The sequence below is a fragment of the Drosophila serrata genome, unplaced genomic scaffold (assembly GCF_035046125.1).
Source record: "Drosophila serrata isolate PLE 108 unplaced genomic scaffold, ASM3504612v1 contig_382, whole genome shotgun sequence".
NCBI classification, from domain to species: domain Eukaryota; kingdom Metazoa; phylum Arthropoda; class Insecta; order Diptera; family Drosophilidae; genus Drosophila; species Drosophila serrata.
In genome coordinates, this window is record NW_028257280.1 from 8,239,809 (window position 1) to 8,257,652 (window position 17,844).

The following is a 17,844-nucleotide window of genomic DNA, read 5'->3' on the forward strand; positions in this document are numbered from 1 at the left end:
AGTACATATACATATAAAGAAAAGAAACGCACGCAAAATTAAAAATAAATTATAAATCTTTGCTTCATTTCTTTTGCATCGATTACCGATTGCGTTGCTGCTGTTGCTGCTGCTGTTGCTGCTGTTGCTGCTGCTGCTGCTGATGTTTATTATCAGGTCGTTCGCTTGGATTGCGCCGAAATCGCTGCAACAGACTGTTGCAGCTCTCCGAGAGCAGCTGCGTCACGCTGGCAGCCGTGGCGCTCCGCATATAGCGTCGCTGCGGACGCGGCTGTGCCGCCGGCTGCGGCTGCGACTGCGGCTGCACTGCGTCTGTCCCAGCGTCAGCTGATTTTGCGATTTTCCCATTTTCACCAATCGCTGGCAATATCTTTTCGCTTTTCTCGCGATGAAAACGATTCAGAAATGTGGCCATTTCGGTTTTCGGATGTGGAATCTCGGATCTCCTCTTTGCGGTCGTGTTCGCGTGGGTCTCGGCGGAAAGATGACGACAATCCTCAATCCGTTAGTACTTAGCACTGTTTTGTGAGGGGGCTCCTAGAGGTTGATGGTGGTGGTGGTGGGGGTGGGAAAACTCGTCTGACCGCCACAATTTCGATTTTTTTGGGGGGCTACGGATCGTGCTCTTCCGACTTGGTCTATTTCATTAATTGTACTGATTTCTGGTATTTGTTGGGAGCATGATTCTGATTCTGATTCTGATTCAGATGATATTGTTGTAGACAAATAGAATAGAATAGAAAAAGAAATGTATTGTACGTTCGCGTAAGGGGCAACATGTACGCTGAGATACGCTAGTATAGACAGAGCGGAATTTTTATGTGTAAAAATAATTGAAATTGTAAGAGATTCTAAGATTCGGCAGCTTCGACGGAAATAGACACACAACACACAACAGAGGCCGCCGCGATTGCAGGTCGCCCCCGCCACTGCGACGACAGTTTTCAACGAATGCAATTTCCATTCAATTTCGAACTCTGATCTCACACGCACTTTGAGCCATGCAATAATATTCCGGTTATGGGATTTGGGATTTTAGGACTATAGGACGATATTTGAGGAGCGATCTTCCCGATTGCCTGCGCATTCGTCGAAACAAACAAACCGAAATCAGCGCAACATGAACGAAAGCGCACGCCACATATACTAATTATAAAGATTGAAAATATCGCCGATGTCGAGCACCCAGAGCACGGCCGTAAGATCTGCGATCTGCGATCTGCGGTCCGCGGTCCATCCGTGCGGGAGAGCTCCGTTGAGTGTGCGCCTGCCTCTTTTCCGTTTCTATTATTGTTTGCTGCGAAAGAAGGAAGCCAGAACTAACCACAAAAGAGTTCTCCTCCAAATGGATACCCTTTACCCAAAAAATAAACTGAAACACAACTAGCATCAGTCAGGATCGACTAACAAGTCTTAATCCATGGGGATTGGATCCTCATCCCAAGTTATGACTGGTTAGGGTATTCAAGAGTCGTCGATTCAGTTAATTTCAGTCTTCAGAGAGAGAAGGAAGAGAATCCGCAGAGAGAGAGAGCCAACCGATGAGTGTTACATATTTTTAGATATTCGATTCTGCTGAACGCGCTACGTGTTGTTTAGTGTTTTTTAATTATTAAAACAATTACATGGGCCTGGAGGTCGCAGTTTACGAATAAATTAGTTAAACAAACAGAAGAAACCCTTGGAAACAACACACATCATATCCGCGGGCAGTTAGAATGAATGCTTTAAGCTTTGCAATCAAGTAAACAAACATAAATCAAGAGTAGCCAGACTATTAATAGAGGACAGCCTGTGCCCCGCCGAGGAAATTGACATTGAATTTCCCGCAGTCTTTCGGTCGATTGTGCAATGTTGTCGATGTCGACAAGTGCAAGAGCCTGCCAAGAGGCCAAGAGATCGTTGTAGTTGCCACCAAGGAGAGTGGGCCTAGGGAAGGAACTACTACATCTACTACATCTGTAGTATGTGTGTTTCTGTTCATTGGGAACACTTTAGTGCAAAGTACAGGAAGTAAGAACTTTGGGGGCCAACCAAGGCAAGGCGCTAGAGGGAACTACATAGAGAACCAGGGGGCACAGTCGTCGTCATCGTCATCGTCATCATCATCATCTTCCCCTTCGTCGGAGGCCTTTTGGAGGATGAGTCACGCGCCTATTTCGGGGTATACTTTCTTTGGAAGCGAAAGCGGGAGCATGTTGCATGTTTGTTAGTGGGCAATTTTCAGACACATGTGCAGCAAACGCAACACGAACAAAATAAACACAGGCTCAGTTAAAGTTAATGTTACAAGATGGAGCAAATAGAATCTACCTCGATAAAGTGCAGTCCCAAAGCGGACTTGGACATTTCATTCTGCTGTTGTTGTAACTGTTGTTGTTGCTGTTGTAACTGTTGTTGATGTAACTGTTGTTGCTGTTGTTGTAACTGTTGCTGCTGCTGCTGCTGCTGCTGCTGTTGTTGATGTTGCTGGTGTTGATGTTGTTGGTGGTGATTAAATATGACAGAATTGCTTTGTTGCAGTTGCTGTTGCGGTTGCTGCGGTTGCATATTGGCCGATGATGACGCCGCCGACGCGTAAAACAATTGCGTATTTGTATTTGGATCGTATTGAAGCCCAGCGGCAGCGGCAGCGCCACCACCTCCTACCCCTCCTCCGCCACCGGCGGAAGCATTCAGAAACTGCGTATGCGGATGCGATTGCTGATGTTGCTGTAACTGCGGCTGCGGCTGGTACTTGACCGGCTGCATCTGATTCGGCTTGGGATAGGCATAGGGATCAAAGGTCTGCAGCGGCTTACGCTCCGGCTGCTTGGGCAGATTGTAATAGTTTCTACTCATCATGCCCTGCCCAAAGTTGGAATGCGGCTGTTGCTGTTGCTGTTGCTGCTGCTGATGTTGTTTTTGCTGCTGATGTTGCTGGTGAAATAGCAGGGCCGTTGGACGCTGGGCGGAGCTGAAGGAAACGGAGTGCGTCAGTGGGGCCCCGATGCGGGGATAACCCAGCTTGGAGATGGGCAACTGCGTTTGCTGCTGCGGCACCTGGTAGCCGTACATCTGTGGCATCATGCCTGGCGGCTGCTGCTGCTGTTGCTGCTGCAGCGGCTGTCCAAACTTGTTCTCCTTGTTGGTATTCTTTTGCAGAAACATGGCCAGTCCCGATTTGGACGTCTGCTTTGGCACATTGGAGGAGGAATACGATTGTTGCAGCTTGTAGGGCATACGCTGTTGGTGGTGTGGCATATGTTGCTGCTGCGTCTGCATGAAGGGTTCAGCAGCTCCATTCATGGCGGAGCCCGCAAAACTATTCCACGTTGCCGTTGGTGTTGCCGTTGACGTCGTCGTAGTGGCCGATGTTGTGGTCGGGGCAATGTGGAACGATGAGGTGAACTTGGAGAGCTGCGGCAGGTGGGTGGTACAACAGTTGGTCACCGTAAAGCTACTTGTGCTTATCGTGCTGTTGCTCTTCTCCGACTTGCGCTCGAGCGAGGCAGAGTCCCCAGGCCCGGATTCCTCGGGCGGCAAAGCCTTTTGCGGTAGCTGTAAAGGCTGCTGGCGCTGCTGCTGTTGATTGCTAGTTTCCTGCGGTCGGCGAAAGAAGGCGGCGGCACAGCGTGGCGATGGAACGCAGGAACTACTGGAGCTCTTTAGTACGCCACTGGATTTGTTAAAAGTTGATAGGGCAGGAACAGGAGCAGGAGCAGGTGCTGGAGCAGGAACATGAGCAGGAGCAGGAGCAGGAGCAGTTACAGGAGCTGGAACCGAAGCTGGGACCGTAACAGGAGCTGATTTAAGCGGTTCCTTGGTTAGCGGTTCCTTGCGTTGCTGTGGCGTAATCATTATCGCAGAGTTTGAGGTGCTCCTACTCAAGGAAGGCAGGTGTTTCATGTAGCAGGGTATGTGCGTGCGGCTTGTGGTCCGCAACAGAGGACCTCCTCCCATGGTTTGGCTGCCACCCGGTACATGCGTCATGGACACGCTTTTGGGTAGGACTTGCGGCTGCTGGTTCACCGCTGGCTGTTGCTGCTGCTGTTGCTTGACGGGCACGCGACTCACAAAACCCGCTCCCGTCGACGGGGATTGCTCGTTGCATATCAATTTGTACAAATCATCCTTGGTCACCGCCTGCCGGACTTTAAGATCCAGGTGTGACAGCGAGGCATTCTTTTGCAGCTTGTGGGGTTGATTCTGAGCCGGTTGCTGCGGACGTTGTAGCTCTTTCTGTGCTGCTTCCGCTACCGTTGGATCAAAAATGGCCAGCTTCTTGGCCGTCTTGGCATCCACCTTAAAGGGCTGACCGGCATCGCCCAACTGGGCGCCACAAATCTTCTCGTAGTTCCAGAACGTGCGCTTGGGAGTTTGTCGCTTATGGGAACTGGTTAGATTCTCGCTCCAGAACTCGTTCATCAGCTGCTTGTTCAGGGAGAGATTCGAGCCACTCTGCAGGCCATTCTTCGCGGGCAACGGACGCATTGGAGTGGGCGTACTTATCGGCATATTGGAACTAGAGATGCTACGCTGCAGTTTGGGCTCTCCTTCAGGCTGTGAGAATATCGAGGGATAGGCCATCCGGGAGGCAGTTCCCCGACTGCTGGGATTATGAGCAAAATTGATGGACGATGACTTGGCCAGGCCGGAAGAGATGGCCGGAACTGTGGCAACTGGTGTTCCCTTGGTCACCGATTGCTGCGAAATTGACTTGGCCAGCGGCTGCTGCTGGCGCTTAAGCCTGTCGTAGAGATCTTCGCACTCCTGAAACTCCTGGTGCAGTTTCCTGTCCAACTCGCTGTAGTCGGGCAAGCTCTTCAGATACTTGTTCATCATCTCAATTTCGGCATCGTAGAAATTAGCATCAATCTGCGCACTATTCTTGGCCGCCGCCGACTTCTCCTCCAGCTCCTGTTGCTGCTGCAACAGCTTGTCCAGCGTAATCTCATTGGATGGCGGAGGAGCCCCTGCAGGAGCAGTGGGTTTACTGGCATGCTTTGGCGCCCTACAGGGCACTGGAGGTGGCGGCGAGGATGAAGGTGAACTGGATGAGGACACCGATATGCTGGAGGCGGGACTCGAGGCAATGGTAGCCATGAGGCGTGCAGGCAACGCACCTCCTGCCGCACTGCTGATTGTCCCTGTGGCCGCATTATACGCCAGCGGATGATGCTTTCGAGGCAGCGGTGGCGTGGACTTGGGACTTGCCGGCAAAAGTGGCGGACGACTCTTGCGGATGGCCAGCGGTGAGGAGATCGGTGACCGGACGGCACACTTGCTATCCGGTATGCTGGACGACAGCACTGAGGCGAATTGTGGTGAGACCACCTGGAAGAATTGCTGACCAGTACTGGCCGGCGGTGGCGTTGGTTTCTGCATGGCTGGCAGGGATTCCTCCTTGGTCCTTAGGTTGGACGATGGGGCGGCGGAAACTGCTGTTGGCAATGCATTTGTTGGCTTGGCCGCATCTTCACTCATCTATAGGAAACAATCGCGCACTGCAAACCGACTTGATTGTATGAATAAAGGGATCCGCTTCCACTAAATCCATATATTCAGCTCATTTCGCGTTATCTTTAGTGTGTGTTTTGTATGTGCGTTGATTCATGTTTTTCATTTAAATCACAGAAGCAATAACTTTGCACTCTTCCTGTTCTACTTAGATCTCTAAAGCCTAACTCTATAATTTCAAGTGTTTCAGTGTGTTTCTATAACCATCGAGGTAAATTCTATACAACAGATTTCGTACGGAACACAGAAGGGAGGAGACACCAAACACCAGACGAACCACAGGGCGAGCACCAATACATTGAGGACGTGGACTTGGACGACGACCAACCTGCAGATACTGCTCCGGTATCTTACTGTTCTTCGGCACAACAATCTTCTTGATAATGATGATCTTGTCGCCTTCGATTTTGGTTATTGTGATGGGCACTCCGGGCATGGGACGCTGAGGCTTGACGGGCACAGGTTGTTTGGGCTGCGCTGTGCGTATCACCTGGGGACCGGTGAGGATGCCACCTGGACTGGGTTTAACAGCTGGAGGAGCAGGCTTCGGCTTTGGCTTCTGGGCGGGCACATGCTCCTTGTGATCGCTGCGCACAATGGAGAAGTGATAGAGTGGTTTGTCGTCATCCAGGATACTTTTTTGTGGCACTACTTTCTTCTCAACTTTTCGGAGCACCACACCCAACATGGGTGACTCCTTGGGCTTGACAGTTATGGAACCACTGGGCGCAGTTACTCGCTTCAGGTTAACTCCTAGATTGGCTCCAACCGGGGGTGGAGTCTTTGTGCGATGCACCATCTTTCCGCTTGGTATCTCACGATAACCATCCTCCATTCGCCCTCGACGGTGGTCCTCTTCCGGCGGTGGAGCCACCGGAGTGGTATGCAGCATGGGCTCAGGGGCCACCAGAGGCGCGGGTCCCGGGAAGAGAGAGGTGAGACTGCTTTTTCTTCGATTCATCATATTGGGAGCCGATACCGTTTTGGAGAGTGGAAATTTGGAGGCCAGGGCAGGTGCTGCCGCAGGTGGTTCCACACCAGAGGCACTGGATGTGCTGCCACGTCGACTCTCTGCCTTGCTGGGCTGTCGTGAGGCCGAGGCACTGACACTGGCCGAGTCCAAGCTGCTCATACTCGCTGAACTCTGGAGACGATCGGGAGCAGCACTTCGTTCACGATTACGCGAACCCGGCGAAATGGAACGCTCTCGTGTTCGATTATGGGATCTGGCATCGCGTGCAGCTCGCTGCATACGGAGCAGTTCAATGGAGTCGGCCAGGTGGGAGGTGCTCTTCCGAGGCGGAGAATCATCCCCAGATGTGACTTTGGGCTGTGAGACATTCAAGAGGTGCATTTCCATGGCATCGTCAAGGATGTTGGGCAGCGAGGTTATGCGTTCCCTGGGACCTGCATTGGAGGGTAGGGAACCCTTGGCCAAGTCCTCCTCCTTTTCGTCTTCTTCTTCTTCGTCTTCCTCCTCCTCATCTTCTTCGTCTTCCTCCTGTTTAGCCTTTCTGTCTCGTTCCTCCTGCTCTTCCCGCTCCCTGCGCTTCTCGCTCTCCATCACCCGCTGCAACTGGGCCTGCACCTCGAGGGCAGCACGTGCTCTGGCCTTCGACTCGGCCTCGCGGGCTTGGCGCAATTGTTCCTGGGCTATCGCCCTGGCTTCCGCTTCCGCCTGTGCCCGTGCTCTGGCCTCGGCTTCGGCAGCGGCTGCTGCACGAAGGGCTGCCAGATCCGTGGCCGTCATCTGTTTGATGCTGAGACGGCGCTCCGTGTTGAGGATCAGCTCAATCTTGGTGCTACCACCCTCTGGCTTCTGGGCCGTAAGGTCCGGACAGCCGAGAGCGATCAATTCGCTGAGTTCGTTGGACATTCCGCGGTCTGGGGATGGCAATCTCTCCGGTTCGTGGTCGTGGTGATTGGTTGTGGTCAGTTCTCCTTCTGGATACCAAGGGAAAAAAGTACTCTGGTTATCTAATCTTGCACTGACGACTCCCTCGAATTGCGTTGGGTTCGACTAGCTGGGCGAGACTCGCGAGGCTGCCAGCGCTGGCCACAAAGGAAACCTGCGCAAAATAGGTCCACATTGCAAAGCAACTACTCGGATCGGATCGATCGATCGATCGGTAGATCGATCTTACCCTCAATGTCAATGTCTCATTGGCATTTTGGCAAATGTCCGGCGACGCGATTTACTAATTGAAAGACTTTCCTTTGGCGCCCACATACATCCGATATATAGCCTATATCGCCCCCGATTTGTTGTGGTATATAGAGCATATACAAAATTACAAATCGTAAACAGCAATGAGCTCACTGTTGGTCACTATATGGCGCCCCCCATCCGGATCTTTCTCTACCTTGCCTCGGATATATGTACATATATTGCGCTGTGAACCATCCCTGGAGGGAGAGAGAGTGAGATCGTTTTTGGCCAATGTGTGATATCTCCGTGGGGTTCATTGGGCGCCGCATGTCTATCCCTGCCATTCAGTGTTCCGTCCGAAATCTGTTTTTATTTTTAACAAATAGACAACAACGACAACGACGCACGTAAATTGGCGCAGCCGGGCAGTATACCTGGTACACACGGTGCCACAGTACCACAGTACAGTGTGTCCTCGGTGAGTGGTTAATTTACAAGTTTGATCAATTTAATCAAGCGATGGAGATCTCATTTCGATTCGCTTTTGGACTTGATTGCATTTTTTAATTCAATTTAGTTTTTCCCCCATTAATTTTCCTGATCTCTGATCTCTCAACGCTTTGGCTTTCACTGTACCGAAAGCACACACAAACATCATCTCTTACTCATACACAGAGACGAGTTGGAAAAACTTAGGGGGAAAACTTTTCCACCCCAGTTGACTTTTATTTTGGTTCGCATCATATGGCCAAAAATTGTATCGCGTACAAGCTTGTAGCTTGGATTTTCGCTATAAGTTTGTTGTGGCAACTAAATATAAATGCAAGTCTTACGAAAATAGCTTTTGAGAAAAAAATGAAAGAAAACGCCAGCTAAGCGGAAAGCGGTGGAAATCAGGAGGAAAACGCCGAGGAGGAGCGGTGTAGAGATCAGCTATGAGATGATGTGGCAGCACCAGCCTGATGAATAATCCCCGCCGATCTGTGGTGCATACACACACACACACTTGTATAGTTTGTATCTATGTGGCACACACAGCGAACACACACGTGTGTGCTCCAATTGCTGCTCTGCATTTGTTAGTTTTGAGTTTTTGTTTTGATTTGCTTGGCCGCAGCGTAGCCTCTGCCTTCTCCTTCATTTCCCCAGCTTTTCCATCAACACAGGGAAAAATAATGTTTTCTTAAAGATTTCATTGGATATAAACCAAATTGCATTTAATATTAAGGTATAAACCCTTAATTAATTTTAACAAAATCAATTTCATGTTTTTCAGTAACTTGACCATCTATTAATCTCAATTTTTCCCTGTGTACTGATTGCATTTCCCCCATTTGCGCTTTTCCTACTAAAAACGTATCTTTCGCCTCGCTGCTAATTGCAAAAACTTGATGAAAAAGTGCAAAGTTCACTATCAGTATGGATTTTGGATGTTTCACAGCTGGCTCTTATCCCAAAAAATTAATATCGCTTCGAATTATTTACTCGCCACCGTCGTTTCGCGGGGGGTCAATAAAAACAGTTTGGCTCTCGTATTTTGTTTAAACAAATTCAGAGTCCGCGCACTTTATTCTTAACACTCTTTGCATTTTGTTTGATGTTTTTTTTCGGTTTTCGTTTTTCTGTTGCTTTTTTCGAGTTTTATTTTTAAAACACTTGATGTTCTTAAGTTTTTTGGGTTGATTTTTTCTGGTTTTCTGATGTTGTGGTTTTAGTTCTCTTTGCTTGATTATGTCACGGTGCTGCCCAACGATTGTTTGAGATTGAATTTTGAGGATCAAAAATGCGTTTCTGCATTACCCATAGGCCTGTAGTATGTACCTCTAAATATTGTTCTATTCGATGATTTAATGCTCCTCTGATTCTTCCCAAGCAAATAATACAAGAAAAATATAGTTGTAGAAAAACACAAGAACGCACACACAGGCACACACATCGATAAACAAAGTGCGCGAAAGGAGGCGATATATAGATATATATATATAAATATATATATGTGTATATGGAGAGCGGGGGATCCCAATACCGTGACACGACAAAGACGAAGACGCTGCGACGACACCGCTGATGGCGACGATATATACAAAGTTTTATATGGAAGCAGTGGCGGCGACACACAGCCAACAAACGAAGATTCGAATCTGTTTCGGTTTCCTCAAATTTGAAAATTCTCAGCCGAAAAAACCGCCCCAAAGAAGAGGAGAGCCACCGATCGCAGAGCGTAAACTTTCTGCGGCGCGCGTGTATTTATAATTTCCCAATGGCAGCAGTGATGGCAGCTTCGGCGCCGCAAGATGAAAACAGTTTAGAGCAAATGGCAAACAACAACACACATCCCAAGAAGCCCAAAGCCCACGGAGCTGCGCGCGCATCTCCCAGGAGGAGAACCAGCAGCAGCAGCATCAGCTGTGAGCAGCAAATGGTCCACGGATCCCAACGGGGGACATGCGCAGACCACGGGAGAGGAGACTCCACCAAAGGCATCTCTCGCATCAAGAGACTTGGGAGAGATGATGTTAGTATTAGGGAGAATTTAGCCCTGTGACTAGACTTATAGCTATGGTCAAGATAATAGCACTGCAACAGGATATTTACATTTGACTTGAGTTTTATATTGGAGAGATGAGAGGGATTTAGATCAGAAAAAGTATTATAACTTGCGTTGATTTGCATTTTATGATAATACAGAAAATAAATAACAAAATAAGGAACTACTCTGATAAGACTAATGCTAATCTAATCTGTCTTAGTGCTATTATTTCAACCGCAGCCGTATTACCATATTCAAGGTAGAGGTAAAAGGGGGCCAATCATGCAAAACCAAGATGACTCTATACGACAAATTTCTCTTTAGGTTTCTGTGTGACTCACTAGATAATCGTCATTGTGGTCCACAAAGTACTCCTCAACGATCCAATTATCGCCGGCATACTTATCACAGGGCATATCACAGATAGCCACCAGATCGAAGTGATTACGCTGCCGCTTTAGGAGCAGGCAACGGGTGATGGGTACACACTCCTCATCAGACTGCTCCTCCTCCTCCTGCAGCTGCTCCAGCTCCGTTTCCAGGCCAAAGCCATTCGCCGTTTTCGCCGCATGCCGGATGATGAGCTTCTGCTCCAACTGCCGAAAGAACTGAATCTTGGCGGGGCTATACTGATGACGAGTTGGGAATACTATGCGCGTTACTCAGCCCACTTAATTGGCGGCGACATGGGCAACTGGCAAAGCTGGCGAGGAGCAGGCAGCAGTACATCACATCTCTCAAAGGCAGAGGAGAAAACTCGGCCCGCCGACAGCGAGTTAATGTCAAATGATCAATTTAACGAAAATAACTAGAGCAACGGGGTATGGTTGTGAGACGGGTGGGGAAACTGTATAAAGAACCATTAACAGTGAATGGAAACTATGAAGATCTTGCTTGCTTAATTAAGAGCTTTTTACATATTGCGAGAAGACAGTCAAAGATCGTTAAGAAATTGCTCAATTTCTACATATTCTCAAGGTTCCGCTTTATGGCTCTTTTTTAAGTACGGTTTTATTAGTGATCATGATCTCTAAAGTAATATTATTAGCATAAGCTAGTTTCATTTATAAAGATCACTGAACCTCTTATCATTTAATTTTAATCTTTAGTTTGTTTTACTGGTTTCTATTGATTAGGTAACATGTAATAAAATGCAATCGTATTCAGTAAAATTTCATAATCTTGCTAAACACACTTTAACTCAGCAAAGATATGTCCACCGAAGTACTACTATCTTATCAATTCATGGCACTCCCAGAGATTTCAAGTGCTTAGTGCCCTGAAGGCCTCATAGTTTCCACATTCAATTGGAGTCTTATCCATTGATTGCACTACCACTGTGCCACAAGAGAAGTGAAGAAGAGGAACCAACCAGAGGCAATGTGACACATGTAGTGACCAATTTAGCACAACGCCGCATAGATAAGAAAGAAGAGAGCCGGCGGCGAGTGCAATGGCAGGCAATCATGATCAGTGATCCACTCCATTGATCCATCACTCGACGACTTGTAGTCGAGAATCGAGCACAAACACACTGCGTATAGCGATTAGGTTAGTCAACAAAGGGGAGCCAAAGGGTGAGGGATCGATAGATAACAAAACATGATGGTTCGATCGGTGACAAAGGGCGGGACATGCTTACTAGATAATCGCTATCATGATCTGCAAAGTACTCGACCACTATCCAGTCCTCGGTGTATGGCATAAAGCGCAACTGACAGCTAGCCAAGATCAGATCCCGGCAGTGGTCGACGCACGGTGGCGCCGGCAGCTCACGCATCTTGATGTAGCAGGGAATCTGGGAGCTCTCGAAGTGATCGGCCACCTGCTGGGACTTCTCCAGATAACGCTTGAAGAACAGCATGGTTGGGATTGGAGATGGGAGTGCTTTCTGTGTGGGATGGGGCCAATCTCTAGATGCCTAGATACTGATCCGGCACATACTGATTTTGGCAATGCACGCAGAAGGCGCACAACAAGAAATTCACTAAAATAATCGATGTGTTCGGTCCCAAGTGACAGTCGGTCGTATACGTGATATTAGTCGATTTAATTTGTTCTTTTACCATTTTGTTTTGCTTATAGCTTTCGCTGTGACTTTAGTTTAAGATTTTTTTCTTGGTTTTCATTTGTTTTTTTCGGTGCCCTGCCTACAATTTTCACTTGTTTTGCTATGTGTGGTGTGTTGAATATAAAATGAAAAGTTTTTACCTTAGCCTGCGACTGTCGATTCTGGCGGCCACTGTCGCGCTCGTCCTTGGGGCGGTCGCGGTGCCTCCGACGGGAGCTCGAATGGGAGGCCTCGTCCCGATAGCGATACTTATGCTGCCGCCGGCTCGAGGCTGGCGACTTGCGATGCGACCGCTTCGAGCGCTCCTTGCGTCGGCGGGATGAGATGCTGTCATCGAAACTGCAAATGAATTAGAAAAGAAAGTTCCATTAGCGAGAATTATTATTACCTAATAAACCTCCCAGGCGACAGATGAATGGCCGTCCTTGGAGCAACGCCCAGCGCATGGACAACATGGAAAGCTACTTAGCCGCTAAGCTGCTCCACGCTCCTCGCCTTGCCGCCGGATTCCAGATTCTTAAGCCACCGGCGGCCGGCGAGCCAGCGAGCTAGCGAGACGTGTGTTGGCGAATCGGTTTTGCGTTACCAATCAAGTTAATCAACTCGGCCGGATGGCTACCTCTCAGCTGGCTATCTGGCGGCGGCCCACCTTTAAGCGAAATGCCTTTGAGAGTACTTCATGGTCCGGGGAATGACACAATGTGAAGCAGCCCAGCACTCTTGGCTCCCAGCAACCCAGCAGCAGCTTTGATCGAGGCCAGAAACTGTGTCAATAACATCGGTAGCTCGGCTGGCAGGCGGCTCATGTTCATGCTCATGTTACATCCACTCACCACACCCACCCCGGTAGCCCAGACCAACTGCGGGTGGGCAGAGATCTTGGCGTGAATCAGCTGATCGAGAGATAACTGACCTATGCAGAGAGCCCGAAGACCAAGAAGTCAAGAAGCCGTATGCTAATAAGGCAAAAGCAACCAGTCAGTCAGCCAGCCAGCCAGCCAACAAACTCTCATTGAGCGATTACGAAAGAAAACCCGCCCACGTGTCCCCCAAAAAGCATCTAAATTTGGGCACAAATTATGAGAAACACAGAACCGAACGAACTGAAGCTGAAAGTGACTTTGACTACAAGTACGACACGAGCACACACATTCGTTCGTTTTTTTTTAAATATATTTTTTGGTTCCGACCTGCACACAGCTGCATCTAGATATTATAGTATCTGTACTCTCAAAGTATCTGCCAGCTACATGACAAAAGCTCAACAACGCCTGCGCACACTCCAAGAAATCAACTTGAGCGCACACGCTCGGTGCTCTGAGCTCTGTATCTGGGATCTATCCGTAGGCTGGAAAGACTCTTGGCCAAGAAACGAACCGAATTGAACCGATTGGTGATCTCTGACTGGCGTCTGTCGCGGAAAAGCCGCTTACGGCCACTCGTGAGTTAATAAAAGGAACAGCTTCATGGTAGCACAAAACTCTTTCGGCGTTTTGATTTATGATTAATGACGCGCTGCGTGCAAATTAGAACAGCTTTTATGGCCAACTGTAATTGGATATTAATGATTCGTTGGCTGAATCAGATCCAGAATCCGATTCCGATTTCGAAACACCAAAGTGTGCGAGGGGGTGGGAGCAGAGATGGCGGGTAGGAAGCGAATGGCAAAGCAAGTTCATAATAGCTTCCCAATTTGGACTCGAGCATTTCAGATCGGCGTTGTGTAAGGTAATTGGCTCAATATTTCACTCAAGGCAGTCGACCAACAGGTCGAAAGCTTGACTAATAAAATGAAAAAACCTCATAAAATAATATCTTTGACCTAAAAGAGAACAAATAATGGGTTCAACGCGTCCACCGCCACCATAAACCCAAGTGTAAATGTAAACAAAGGGATTGTCCCTTGTCATGCCGGGAAAACTCTGATATGGTGGCTCGACAAGAGATAAGATATCGAGAGAAATAATAGTCTAAAATATGATACCGCGGTAGCCAGGAATGCTCTGGTATAGATTATGATTTGGGTTTCGTCTGATCGTGGGGTAATCGTAGGAATTCGATGGTTTTATTACCCGGCGTGGTAATAAGTTATGACAGTCTGTGGGAAACGAGATAAGATATGAGCCCGATACAAAGTTACTTGCCCTAAAGAGGCCATTCACACTGTAGTGAAATTCTGTGATCGATTGTAGCGATCTTCAAGGATGGAGAAATCTTTATTCTATGCCGACAACAGTCGCTATATTAATATTGCATTCGCGCCCATATTTATGGAGTCAGTTCTCAGTCAGTAAACTGCTCGCCCTTGAGGCACACACCGGGGATTCTATATTGTTGTTTTCTCTGTTGGCCTCGACTTTTCGCACAGGCACACAGATGAGACAACAACTTTATGGCCAGGCCAAACCCATTTCTGGTCTTATCATCATTCCCCGCACATGTGGACACCATCACTTCCTAGAAAGAATCCAACGACCTTGACCGAGTCTTGTTGTCAATTAGGTTTCCGCACAGTAGAGAGCTTTTCCTTTATTATAGGTGAATAATCAAACCCCATTGTCTTGGCCAACTTCCTTAATGGCCTGCAATTTGTACAAATCATGTACACCTTGTGCACCACCTTTGAGATTAAGAATCTGCGACAACGATTACTGGTTGCTTTAAGCATTAAGATCCCACAGCTGAGATAGGAGTATTAACTTGACTTTGAGAACAATAACCCCCTGCGAGCTGAACTTTTGCAATTCTCTCTCTAAAAGAAGAACGAGAACGAGAATTGAACTGGAGAGACATACAGAAAACCCAATGAAAATAGTTTCTTATACGCTCGCACTGCTGTTATTGAATTATGAAATTAATCATTCGAAAACCAGTTTTTTGTTTCATGATTTACATAGAGCAGCTGAGACACTTTAAACCCACCAACCCAGAGCTGCTGACTGCACTGCCAATCGACGGCGACAAACATTTGTTGCGGCTCGCAAGATTTTTCATCTTTTTTTTTTTTTTGTTGCTATTGTGTTGACCCTGAAAATGCCATAAATACATTAACCAAAGCGTAGCGCACATATGCGATATATGTGCCCTCCAATACCCGGCGCCCTCATGCTCCTACGAATTATACAAATACAAAAAAAAAAAGCGTTAACAATTGAATTCAAAAATTGAATTTTCGCTTCCATTGAACTGCAGACATTATGCGTCACTTTTGCTTTATGCACAGAAAATACCCGAAAAAGGTTGAATAGCCCAAGAAATGCTAGGGATGGTTCAAGGCTGGCCATCATCATGGTTCGTGAACTATTTATGGCATGTCAGCTCAATAAATAATCATATTGTTTTTTGATGGACAGTTCATCTCAGATGGAATGCCAAAAATAATTTCTTCAAGTCGGATCAATAAACCTCCGAGACCTATAAAAAGCCCAAGGGTAACTTTCTTGGTTCATGAACTATATTCCATGTAGGCTTCAAAGGCCAATGAATGGAATTTGTTTTACCAAAATAATTGTCAAGGAAACCAAGGTTTAAACTTCGCTTAAATATAGAAATATTCAGATAATGTTTAGAGACACACACGGAAATAGCTATAAATTCTCATATTAAATTCCAATTTACCATAATTTAAATCCGACTTCTCGAGTAACCAAATATGGAATAATTGTGATTTTCGATCCACTCATTGATGACATGTTTAAATGTCCATTTATCTTCTCTTCCTACAACTTTAAACAGTTCCCAAAGTGTGGTATCCCAACCCTGGTAGCCAGAACTTGAATGTGATTATTTGCCAAGATATTTTTTGTTTTTGTTTTGGCTGCTCATTGATTAGGCCAGAAGGCAGTACCATACCACATATATCTTTGTCTTCAAGTGAAACATAATGGGAAACCGGAATTTTTGGTTTGTCCCCCACCAAAAGCGGAGTCGGGGGTTTTTATAAAATGCAAATGATTGTCGCGCGCCTTAAATGACAAAAGAAATGCCGTTACAAATATTGCCATATAACTGAGGAAAAGCTAAAATTATTGACAAAGAATGAGTAAGTGGCCCAAGTATGTTAGCAGCCCAAACACACAGCTGCCGGATTATGCAAATCCATTTGGGTGGCACACCACATCAGCTCTTGAATTGAGGGCGATGGTCAGCTCCAGGTGAGCACTCTGGAGGTGACGTTGGCCAATTGCAAGGTCATTGGTTGCGTCTGCGCAAACATTCAGTTCGAGGGAAGACAAACCATCAATAAGCACTTGGCGGGGCATTTAGCAAGATGAGCAGCAGTGCAAATAATAATAATAATAATGGTACGGCCTTTGTGCGTCAGTCGGGGAAAAAGAGTGAAGTAGGAGCCTCTGAGGAGAAGGAGGAAGTGTCATGGCTTGCCTTTCCCAACCATCGCTCATGCCGGGTTCAAGCAGGCAGCCAGTGTTGTCTGGGTCTGGGTCTGGGTCTGAGTCAGTTGGGATCGGTGGGTAACAAGAGAGATCGTCCGGTTCAATGAACGTAATGAAATGTACGCCGAGATCGCTTGCCTCCTACCCCCTCGCGATCGGACCTGGCCGGCCATTACTGTTAACGAAAACAAACAACAGTTAAGCGAATTCAACAACAGGCCAAATTAAATATGCCAAAATGTCCCCCGCTTCTCTCCATACTCTGTAAAAGGAAGCGATAAACATTTTTTTGTTGTGCAATTTAAATCAAGTCTAGAAGATCTCTCAATACTGCACATTGTATTTTATTTTATTTTCGTGATTTATTCGAGCCTGCTGTTTTGTTTTTGTGCGTAGTCAATCACCTTTCGGCTGACTGCTTATAGGAAGTCAATAAAATACATTGAAAGCATTTCGTTTGGCTCTGAAAGTTGCATCCATTATTCACTTTTGTTTTCGGTCTGATCGCTTTTTATTTCATTTTATTTTATTTTTGTAGGCCTGCCTTGCGCTGTCGGAAATCGATTCGAGAGAACTGTGAGCTCAAGATCTAAGCTTTATTGTCAGCTTTTAGTTGGCTGCCCCAGCTGCCGGCGGTAGCAGCAGCGATTATGATCGTATATGGATCTGCGGAGACAGGTCCGGTTTTGTTCCGAGATCGCGATAAACGTCAGATAAATGAACCCGAGCAAAAGCCAAACAGAAGCAAGACAAATATACAAAACGAAAAGGTAAATTAAGAGGCCATTGGGGCCCCCTCCCTTCGACAGTGACAAGAGTGAGGGGATTCCTTTTGGCCAGATGCTGACATAATTGCTGGACAAATATTCTCCACAAAGGCTACCAAAGAATGTCTTTGAGGCAGGAAGAGCCTGGTCAGGAATTTCAAAAGGAATGATCCTAAAACCTAACCAAACTTGGGGGTTCTCAATAAGAAAAGTAAATGAATGAATTGTTAACAAATTCTAATTTATACATCTCATTTTTCAAGACCTTGCACAAACTCCGAGAATTCTACTCCAGTAAGAAACCTAACTCAAATAAAGTAGTTTAAAATGTGCTAATTGATCAAACCTTTAATGCCATACAAATTCAGAAATCATCTGCTCTGTCGAATGATCTCCATGCAGGCAGGTAGAACTTTTAACATGGGAAACTGCCC

The 17,844-nt window shown here is 47.0% G+C and overlaps 1 protein-coding gene across 27 annotated transcripts in view; it reads right to left on the minus strand.

The window, feature by feature from the left end:
* Doa (CDC like kinase darkener of apricot) overlaps positions 1 to 17,844 on the minus strand; it is a 35,571-nt gene that overhangs the window by 9,745 nt on the left and 7,982 nt on the right. For 9 of the 27 annotated variants that reach the window (XM_086840933.1, XM_086840934.1, XM_086840928.1 and 6 more), the window contains one exon: positions 12,390 to 12,588. In XM_086840933.1, the coding sequence (XP_086697059.1) occupies positions 12,390 to 12,588 (199 nt within the window). Of the gene's footprint in view, positions 1 to 86; positions 5,487 to 5,827; positions 7,444 to 9,469; positions 9,525 to 9,674; positions 11,335 to 12,389; positions 12,589 to 17,844 lie in introns of those variants that run through there. The other 18 variants (XR_015273453.1, XR_015273452.1, XM_086840913.1 and 15 more) reach the window with 8 other exon arrangements.